This window comes from Mauremys reevesii, linkage group 25 (assembly GCF_016161935.1).
Source record: "Mauremys reevesii isolate NIE-2019 linkage group 25, ASM1616193v1, whole genome shotgun sequence".
Lineage (NCBI taxonomy): Eukaryota > Metazoa > Chordata > Testudines > Geoemydidae > Mauremys > Mauremys reevesii.
This window is the reverse complement of record NC_052647.1, coordinates 15,802,702-15,812,466: the sequence shown is the minus strand read 5'-3', so window position 1 is coordinate 15,812,466 and position 9,765 is coordinate 15,802,702. Positions and strand designations below refer to the sequence as shown.

General features: G+C 63.1%; 1 protein-coding gene across 2 annotated transcripts; it reads right to left on the bottom strand.

Moving 5' to 3' along the window:
* Positions 1–2,491: 2,491 nt before the first annotated feature.
* CDK2 (cyclin dependent kinase 2) lies at positions 2,492–9,313 on the bottom strand. Of its 2 annotated transcripts, none has more exons than XM_039514750.1 (7): positions 9,160–9,313; positions 7,141–7,218; positions 6,709–6,829; positions 6,424–6,594; positions 5,704–5,805; positions 4,549–4,752; positions 2,492–4,000 (listed from the first exon to the last, which is right to left on the bottom strand). In XM_039514750.1, the coding sequence occupies exons 1-7, from the start codon at positions 9,273–9,275 to the stop codon at positions 3,896–3,898; spliced, it is 897 nt and encodes a 298-aa protein (XP_039370684.1). In that variant the 5' UTR covers positions 9,276–9,313; the 3' UTR covers positions 2,492–3,895. The 2 variants fall into 2 exon arrangements, with proteins under 2 accessions (XP_039370684.1, XP_039370686.1); XM_039514752.1 differs by lacking the exon at positions 9,160–9,313 and adding an exon at positions 8,107–8,125.
* Positions 9,314–9,765: the final 452 nt, after the last annotated feature.

Below are 9,765 nucleotides of genomic sequence, written 5' to 3'. Positions count from 1 at the left end.
GCCAGGCACCAGGAGCCCAAGGGGGCGGGGCCCAGGGATAGGGGCGGGGCCTGAGGGGTGGGGCCCGGATAGGGGCGGGGCCTGAAGGGCGGGGCCCAGGGAGAGGGGCGGGGCCTGAGGGATGGGCCCAGGGAGAGGGGCGGGGCCTACAGGTGTAGCCCAGATAAAGGCGGAGCCAAGGGAGGGCCGGGGCCCAGGCACCAGCAGCCAGGCCGGGGGGGGGCACGTGGCCCATGTGGGGCTCCAGGCCCCCGGCTTGCCAGGCCCCTGCTCCCTGATAGCACCAGGGCTGCAGGCGGCTGCGCCAGGTGCTGCGCAGACACCACAAAGCTGGCCCCTGCCTCCACGAGCTCACACCCCTTCAGCAACGTGGCAGCTGCTGGGCCAGAAAGGTGGCAGGAGGAGGGAGGGCCGTGGGTGGGGCCGGCGGGGTGGGCCGGGAGCCCAGGGCTGGCGTGGCCGGGCGGCTGCCCCTTGCAACATTCCCAGAGCTCATGGGAGCTTCGGCCAACGGCTCTACCCTCCCGTACGACAGAGCTGTTAGCCTCTTGCCCTCAGCGCTAAAATCGCCCCTGACACGGCCCCAGGGAAGAACGCGAACTTTCCCAGATAAACATAATGGACCTAGTCCAACCGTGCACGTCACTGGTGCTATTCTGCTTATGCTCGGTCAGCTGCTGGCTCTCATCTTGCCTTGTAAGCACTTTGGAGCAGGAGCTGTGTGCAGCACCTTGCACAATGGGGCCAGGCCCATGACTAGGCACTCTTAAGCCCAGAGCCTGACAGGTACTGGAGTGGCCAACTGCCATTGAAATCGGTGCCTAACGCTCACTTCAATACCTCTGTATTTGTACCAAGGTCTGTAGCAGAGCTGGGAACAGAACCTGTTTCTAAGTGACCTACTCACTGGACAGGACTTCCTCTCTCAGCTCACAGAAGCTATTTTCCTCTGTAGCTATCCCCTTGGAAGAAAATCACATTCACGACAAGTTAAAACTAAGAATATTTTTAATGATTTATAAACCAATCCCATAATATTATTAACATTTGGTAAGAAACAACAGTCTACAAAGAATTACAAAAATCAAGGACGACAAATATATTTGAGGGTTTGTTTGTTAAAAATATTCACTTAGACAAGCACCGTGAAGTTTTTGTAACAAACTTTATACAAATCCGGAGCGCTGCTTTAAAACTAACCCAGCCTTATAAATATTGCCCTATTTATTCCAGTCCAAAAATATATATTCATGCTCCCAAATATTGTGTCATTATAGCTAGTAACCCCCATCTCCGTCTCGCCTTCCCTCTGTTTTCATCATGAGTTGGCAGGACCACCATTTTGGGGGAATTCTCTTCCGCCTTCTGTAGGCGGCGGCTCGGAGACTCAATTTCCCCTCCCTCCTCAAACCGGTTCCCATCAGGCACTTTACGTTGCTGTCCTAATCCTACATTTTTCTTTAGGCAACTGAGTTGAGAAAAAAAGCTAGTCCGCTGTGGAAGGAAATGAGACACAACCCTTCTGCTCTAAAGAAACTCAAGATGCAAGAGCTCAAAATAGCTGTGCTAGGAACAGAACCATTCGGACTTTAACCCTCACCTGGAAAGGGCCCATGTGGCTTATGAGCTTCCCTTAATGATCATTCCTCTCCTGGAATGTTAATTTGTACCCCTAAAATACTTTTATAAACAACCCTTAAATATAAAATGCTTTACTATAAAATACACTAAGTCTGTTTTTAAATAGTCTATTCCTCTATTGTCAACTGATCACTTTTGGTTTAGACGTGGATTTCCCCCTCCCCCCATCTCCTCTTTAAGCAGACCCCAAGAGCTTGGCGGTGGGCGGGTGAGAGCAGCCCACCATCCGCACCGTGGGATGTTCCAGGCTGTTACAACTGGGGCTGTTAGTAGGGAAACGTCACCAACGCATCCGGAACTGATCCCGTTACGCTGGCGGACAGCTGCCCCCAGCAATAGCTGCCTCCAGTGAGCTCGACTGGCGCCTTCCTGTCCATTCAAACACCCCATCTGCACTGGAGTATCTGCTGCCACCGAGGGCTGGGTGATGGGGGATACCTTCCAACACCCTTCCCCGCCCTGCAGGGCAATCCCAGTGGAAGAGTGCTTCAACCCAGACTCAGCAGCACCCCCCAGCCCCTTGAGCTGCCCCTGCTTCCCCAGGTTTGGGCCGTTCTTTGTGGATTTAAAATCAGATTCGTTGCTGGGTGGCCAAATCAGACCTTCCAGGGAAACACAGACACCAGGGTGGCGGGGACACCCACAGGAAAGGAGGTGAATTAAAATCGCAGTTTGGGTGCATGTACTAATTTCACAGGCCAGATCCTCAGCTGGTGTAAATACGCATCGCTCTGCTGAAGGCAGCGGAGTTTCACCGTCCGCACGAGCTGGGGATCTGGCCCCACGTGCCGGAGCCAGCCTTTCCACGGGCTGAAGCGCCTCTGGCATGGAAAGATCTGAGCCAAAGGAAAGCGGCAAGGAATCCCACCCCTCCGGGAGCCAGCCCTCCAGCCCGGCTGGCAGCAGTTCTAGTGAGGTGTATGTCAGATTGTGGGGTCAGATCCGTACCTGGCATAAGCTGCCATTGCACCATTGACAAGTCAGTGGAACCCCACTGATGGATGCCCACCGAGGCTCTGTCCCCTTGCAGCGAGCTTGGCCATAGGCAGTGCCACAGAATGAGCGGCCAATGATGCAGTGGGTGGAGAATCTGCCAGAGGAGACTGCAGCACCGTCAGGTTGGGGGCTCCTTTCGGGGCCAAAGACCTTTGCTTTCAAAGCCCTCCAGGGAGCAAAGAATTGGGGGATGTCTTGCGGGGAAGCCATGAGAAGAGCCGGCTGCAAGGATGTTTCAGCTGCTGGGTGCCTGCTCCACCACCCGACGCAGGGTGAAGCCTTTAGAGCAAACCCCCTCCTGTGGGTGCAGATTTTCCCCGGAGCGGATGAGGAACCTGCTTCCCCGCAGAAGCCACGTGCATCAGGTCACACCTGGTGAGACTTCCCGTGGGGAGGAGGACGCCAGCGTCGGACGTGCGAGGGTCTCGGGCCCCGTCGGTCAAAACGCTTCTGCCCATGGGACATGGGGGGATACTAAGTGAGCAGAGTCCCTGCTTAGGGTCAGATCCTGCCAGGGGAGGAGGGGAGCTGAGCGGGCCCAACACACTGCAGGATCAGCCCTTACAACGCATGTTTCCTGAGCGGTTGGGGACGCGTGGGCCCCCCTGACCCAAAGAGCCGCTGGGGATTCAGGCAGCCGATCCGCAGCAGGAACAGGAGTTGCCAGCAGCGACGGCTGCAGTTCGAGGCCCTGGTGCAGCAGACTCCAGGGTGCTGGCCTGGGAGCAGGCAGCGGGGAAGCGGGTGAGTTCACCGGGGCCAGGGAGCGGATCTAGTTTGTGGTTCCCCAGCCAGACCCTCCCTGCCTTCCACCCATCGAGGAGGCGTGCGGGCTCCAGGGGGGTTCACCCTGTGTTGGAGCAAGAATTCGGGGGGCTCCGCTGAAGAGGCTGGGGGGGGCATACCGAGGGAGGGGAGAGAAGGGGCTCAACCAGGGCAGGGGGGGGGCGCTCCCAGCTGCAGCGAGCAAGGTCCCATTGCTGGTGCTGAAATCCAAGCCCTCCAGGGAGGGTCAAAGCCACGGACTAGGAGCTCCAGCCAGGGCAACGGGGGCTGGGCTGGGCCGAGCCCCACGCCCCCCGTCCAGCATCCCCACGGTCGGGGGGCTAAGTGCAAGTCCGCAGGGGCAGGATGAGTCACAGGCCCCCCGGGGCAGCCCCAGCCCCAGGAGACGGATCCAGACACAGGCACAGGCCAGACAGCGCCAGCGTGGGGGCAGCAGAGTCCTGGCTGGGCCGGCCCCCTCCCTGAAGCCACTTCACAAGCGCAGGTGAGGGACGGCCTTGGTGACGTCCTGGAAGAAGGGATGGTTCAGCGCTGACTTGGCCGAAATCCGCTTGTTGGGGTCGTAGTGCAGCATTTGCTGGGTAGGAGAGGGGTGGGTGGTTATTGGGGGTGGGGGGAACCCTGCCATTCCCATGGCAACTTTCATCATGAAGCACCAAGGTGGGTCACACCCAAGGCCGTAGCGAAGCTGCCTCTGGGGTGGAACGTGGCCGTTGCTCCAACACCACCACTAAGAACAGGGAATGAGATGGAATCTCGAACATCTCCCGGGGGAACTCAGAGACAACGCGATGGACTCTGGTCCGGACGCCGGGGCTAACGCCTCTCGCGGCGGGAGGGCCTGGCAGGCAGGACTCCTGGGTCTCGGTCCAGCTCTGGGATGGGGACCTGGGGTCTATTCCTGGTTGTGCCGCTGATTGCGTGGCTCAGGCTGCCCCGGGGGGTGGGGGTGGGGGAGGCTGCTTGCTGTCCATGTAGCACGGAGCTTGGCTACAGCTGGAGGGCAAGTGGCTTCCAGCCTCCAGATCCAGCCCTGCCCTCTCCCAAGAAACCTCGTTCCTCCCACCCCCTTCCCAAGCTAACCAAGGTACCAGGTCAATTCTGGAGCCCCCCCCAGCTACTCACAGCCAAGAGCTTCCTCCCCTCCTCGTCCAGCGGGGGCACCACCTTGCTGAAGTCCTGCCTGGCCCATTTGGGGAAGCTGGGCTTGTAATCGGGCATGGAAGTGACCCCCGGCCACACGGCCTCGTCCGGGGTGCCCAGCGTCCGGAAGATGCGGAAGAGCTGGTCAATTTCCGAGTCTCCGGGGAACAGGGCTCGCCTGGTGATCTGGACGGCAGGAGAGGGGTCACGCAAGGTCCCAGCACGGCCCCACCCCCCACTGGCTCAAAGCGGAGAGGGGGGCTTTCCCAAGGGAGGGAGCTGAGGGCTAGGGGTGCCCTGGGCTCAGCACAGGGGAAGTCAATGGCCTGCATGGATCCTTTCACGATCCCCTCTGGCCTTAAACCCTACGAACCGTCCCCTCCCTCTACAGCCTCATGACTGCCCCCCCCCCCCGCAGCAAAGCCTCTACCCGGCGGGGGTGGGGTGACCTGGGCACGAAGGGTTAAGGCCAACTGGCTCCCGTGGGAAACGAGCTGCTCCGTGGTCTGCTCCCCCCTCGCCCACCCCGTGATGCAGACGCCAGCCCATGTGCTCCGCATGACACACCTCTTCGTGCCCCCGCTGCCAGCACAACCCCTTCCCCCGGGGCGGGGGACATGCCAGGCAGGGCACCCCCTCGAGAAGGCAACAGAGCCCCTTTATTTCCTGGTTCCCGCTCCAGGGACGGGTGACGTCACCCAGCGCATCCCGGAGCTGCCCCCGGGCAGAGGCTGCCCATCTGACACCATCAGCAGCTCTGGCAGCGTGTGGGGAGTGGGGGGGCCTTGATCAGATCCGGCCAGGCTGGGATCTGCCCCAGCGCACCCTTAACGCTGCCTCTCACGCCTGGGGGGGAAACTGTGGAGCACCAGGCCAGGCAGCGGGACCTGCTGCCCCTGCTGGAACCGGAGGTGGCTGGGTGCAAGAGGCAGGATGGAGTAACTCACTCACACGCCTTCCCCCAGCATGTGACAGGACGAGCTGGGAACAGAGAGGAGCCAGGTACAGCCCCCCCCACCCTCCATCTCACAGACACACACGACCTCGTTTCACTCCTCCCCCCACATGGGCCACACGTGGCCCCTCCCTGACTGCGGGACGAGAAAAACCACGTGCCAGGGGGCAGGGGGCACATACCATCTCGGCAAAGATGCAGCCCAGGCTCCAGATATCCACGGCCGTCGAGTAGTACTTGCAGCCGAGCAGGATTTCAGGGGCCCGGTACCAGAGAGTCACCACCTGGCCAAGTGGGGGAAATCCTTGTTAATCAGACAGGGACGTCTCTCACCCTCTCCTCGCCAAGGACCCCAAAGGCCTTTACACACAATAGGCCCTCGGGAAACCCCATTTTGCAGATGGGGAAACTGAGGCACAGAACGGAAAACACACCCAAGGCAAGACAGCGAATTTTGGGGGCAGCTGAGAATAGAACCCAGGAGTCCGGGCTCCCGGCCTTGGGGGGGTAACCGTTAGACACCCCTCTCCCTAGCAGGGCTTTGGCCCAGGAATGGAGTGGCAGGCAGGGTGGTGAGAGGCCATGGATCTGGGAGCCTGGAGTAGGCGCAGGGGCTACAGCCGGATCTCTCCCACCTCCTAGGGGCTGGTGGTGGCATGACAGCCTTGGAGGAGGATGGGTCCATGGTTCAGCCCTTACAAGGAGGAGGTTAAGTCACATACGCTCCGCAGGAGGCAGGATCAGCTGGAGCCGGGGGTCCTGGTGCAGGGAGGACAGGGATACTCAGCCCATCGGGGGCACCTACCCGGGTGAGGTGGCCCCATCTCACTACCTAGCCCCTGGGTCCCAGCTCCCAGCAGGTGCCAGACGGCTGGAGGAGGGGGGAGCCCCCCCGGACGCACCTCATGGGTGTAAGTTCGCACCGGCACGCCGAACGCCCGCGCCAGCCCGAAGTCTGCCAGCTTGATGGCTCCCTCGGCATTGATGAGCAGGTTCTGCGGCTTGAGGTCGCGGTGCAGCACCCGGTGCGAGTGGCAGAAGGCCAGGCCCTGCAGCAGCTGGAACAGGTAACTCTGCAGCGGGGAGCAGACAGGGCTGGGGTCAGAGGGGACCTCGGCTCACAGGTCGCGGGGGAGGGGAGGAGAGGAGGCTGGGGAGGGGGCTGAGCAGCCGGCCGGGCCGGTTACCTTGATGAGGGGCAGAGGGATGCCGCTGATGGAGGACGCGTCCATGAACTTCTTCAGGTCCTGGTGCAGGAACTCGAAGACCAGGTAGAGCTTGTTCTCCGTGTGGATCACGTCCAGCAGCCTGCGGGCGCAGGGAGAGGAACGAGGAGACGTCACCGCTCCCTCCCCGGAGAGGCCCTTGCAGGAGGGGCGGGGGCCGTGCCCGTCCTGGCCTGTGCTGAGCCCGCCAGCGGGCAGCACCCGGCGTGACGAGCTTGTGGGGCACACGTCCCACTGGGGAGCCGGGCCCAGACCAGCCACGATGGGGGCCACAGCTCTGGGTCCCCACCGGCCCCGGGGGAAGAGGGGCTCTGGGTCCCGGTAGCTCGGTGACCGCGTGGTGCCACCCTACAGGGACTTTGTTAACTCACGTCACCACCCGCCCCCACTTACTTGACGATGTTGGAGTGATTCAGCTCCTTGAGCAGGGAGATCTCCCGGATGGCCGTGCTGGGGACGCCCTCCGTCTCTCTGCAGGGGGAAGAGAAGCCATGGGGAGCCTGGAGACACGCAGAGGGTCTGGGGCTCCAATCTACCCCAGCTCTCCCCCCCAGCCCAGCACACACAGGCCCCAGCCTAGTGCAGCAGCAATGGAAATGCAGCCCCCTCTGGGGTGGAAGCAACAGCGAGGGGAGGGGACAAAACTCCTGCCTGCCCTAGGGAGTGTTCACATCTGTGCGGAGCTGACGGGACCCTGGAGCAGCTCTCTGGGGCGGAACGAGGGGGGCAGGGCCCTGCGCACGGCCGCATCCCCTCCCAAGGAGTAACTAACGGCCTCTTTGCTAGGCTCCGAGCCCCAGAGCATCAGCTGCTGGACACGGGCACCAACCGCAAAATACAACAGAGCAGCTCCAGGCACGCTGGGCCAGGGCCAGACCGGGGCCATTTCCCCACCCGAAACTCGTGACCAGTGAGTGGCACCCATCTGCCCGGCCTGTGCTGCCCAGCACCACGCAGGCAGCAGGAGCGGCCAGGGGCTGGGAACGCAGCCTCCCCAGGGCCATTGGGATCACCCGGCCTGGCCAGCGTCTCGCAGGCAGCAGGAGCGGCCGGGGGCTGGGAACGCAGCCTCCCCAGGGCCATTGGGATCACCCGGCCTGGCCAGCGTCCCGCAGGCAGCAGGAGTGGCCGGGGGCTGGGAACGCAGCCTTCCCAGGGCCATTCAGACCAGTGGGGTTTGTGACTCGCAGGTTCCATAGGGCCATTGGGATCACCCGGCCTGGCCAGCGTCCCGCAGGCCCGGCATCCCCCAGCCGAGCTAGAGCTGAGCTTGGAGAAAAACGTCCAACGTCCACTTAAAAACGGCAAGTGATGGAGAATCCACTCTGGCCCTTGGGAAACTGTCCAGTGGTCACTGACCCTCGTCCTCCGGGATTTGTGCCTCATCTCCAGTCAGAAATTGTCTCACTTCAGCGTCCTGCCACGGGACCTGTTAGACCAGGGGTCTCAAACTCAACCAGTGCCAGTCCTCATCCTCCCAGCGGGCCAAGAGTGTCACTCATGCTGCCCAGAACCTGCCCCCACCTGCCTAACGCTCTGGGAGGGAGTTGGGGGGGAGAAGGAGGTGGTCTGGGGCAGGGGATTGGGGTGCAGGCTCTGGGCTGGGGCAGGGGGTGGGGGTGCAGGCTCTGGGCTGGGGGCGCAGGAGAAGGGGTGCAGGCTCTGAGAGGGAGTTTGGGGGTGGGGGGGTGTGGGAAGGGGGTGGGGGTGCAGGCTCTGTGAGGCTCTGGGTCTTCTCTGAGCTTCTCCAACGGCTCCACATCCCCCTTGGATTGCGGGCACCAGACGCCGGATGCAGCCTCAATTCAACCTCCGGCCCCCTACTCGACCTGCCCCCGCGCCCCACCACACGGCGCCGACTTCACCTGCCCCCGCATTAGGAGTGACAGCGACTGAGCCGGGACCCCCAAAGCCGGCACGGTGCCACGACCCACACTGAGCGGAGTGGAGCGCTGCTGATTGACCCCACAAACATCCAGCGCCCCTGGAGGGAGTGACCCGGGTGCCCCCCCAGCACCCCTGACCCAAGGGTTATCCGGGCCTCTGGCAGCGTCCTGCCCACCCCCGGCCACCAGCTTGACACTCGGGCTCTGTGGAACCGCCATGGACCCAGCCCACCTCGGCTGCCCCTCGCCAAGTACCTGGTGCCAGCCGCTCCCCGGGCACCCCAGCCCCAGAGGGAGGAAACCGCCCCCCCCCCGGATGCCAGTCCCGCCTCGGACCCCTTCTCTGCCAGATCTGCAGCCCCAGGGTGCCACACGCTTCGCCCCCGGGGGTGGGCTCACGCAGGAGGCCCCCAGCCCTCGAGGCGAGGGGTCTGCCCGCCCCAGGGAGGGGCCAGCTCCAGCCCTCGGGCCCCACGGCCGGAGACGGGGGGTTCCCTGGGACTCCCCCGGGGGGGGGGGGACTCACGTATCCAGGCGGATTTTCTTCAGCGCCACCACCTCGCCGGTGACTTTGTTCCGGGCCTTGTAGACAACCCCGTAGGTGCCCTCGCCGAGCTTCTCCACCTTCTGGAAGTTCTCCATGGGGCGCGGGCGGGCGGGCGCGGGCCGGGGCCGGGGCCGGGGCGGGGCGGGCCAGGCCTGCCCGCCCGGGAGGGCCCGGGCTGGGAACCGGGGATCGGGATCGGGCCCGGGGGGGCGGGGCGGGGCGGCCCGGACAGAACGTTCCGCAGCCCCCGGCGGTTACAAACCCACCCAACTGGCAACAATGTAGCGCCGCCCCCCCGCCGGCCGCTTCCCGCGTTCCACTCGCCCCGCCCACCCCGCCGCGCCATTGGCTGGCGCCTGGAGGGGACGCTGGGAGCGACGCGGGAGTCTCCTTAAAGGGACAGGCGCCGAGAAAGCAGCCTCCCCCCCCCCCCGTAGGGTTGCGGGGTGGGCCAGACCCAGAGCGGCGCTTAAATCCTAGGTGACCCCCCCAGCTGGGTGTCAGTGGGGGGAGCCCCAGGGGGCTCCACGCCAGTCCAAGGGCTGCTCCCCGGTGTGTGTATTATTGGGGGGATTTCCCCAGCCC

What these genes read in the sequence shown, in the direction of transcription:
- CDK2 (XM_039514750.1), bottom strand. Translation starts at nt 9,275, where the DNA reads ATGGAGAACTTCCAGAAGGTGGAGAAGCTCGGCGAGGGCACCTACGGG. An exon ending in AATCACTCCAACATCGTCAA is followed by an intron (nt 6,830 to 7,140) that starts GTAAGTGGGGGC and finishes CTGCGCCCGCAG; the next exon opens with GCTGCTGGACGTGATCCACA. An exon ending in TGCGAACTTACACCCATGAG is followed by an intron (nt 5,806 to 6,423) that starts GTGCGTCCGGGG and finishes CCACTTGGCCAG; the next exon opens with GTGGTGACTCTCTGGTACCG.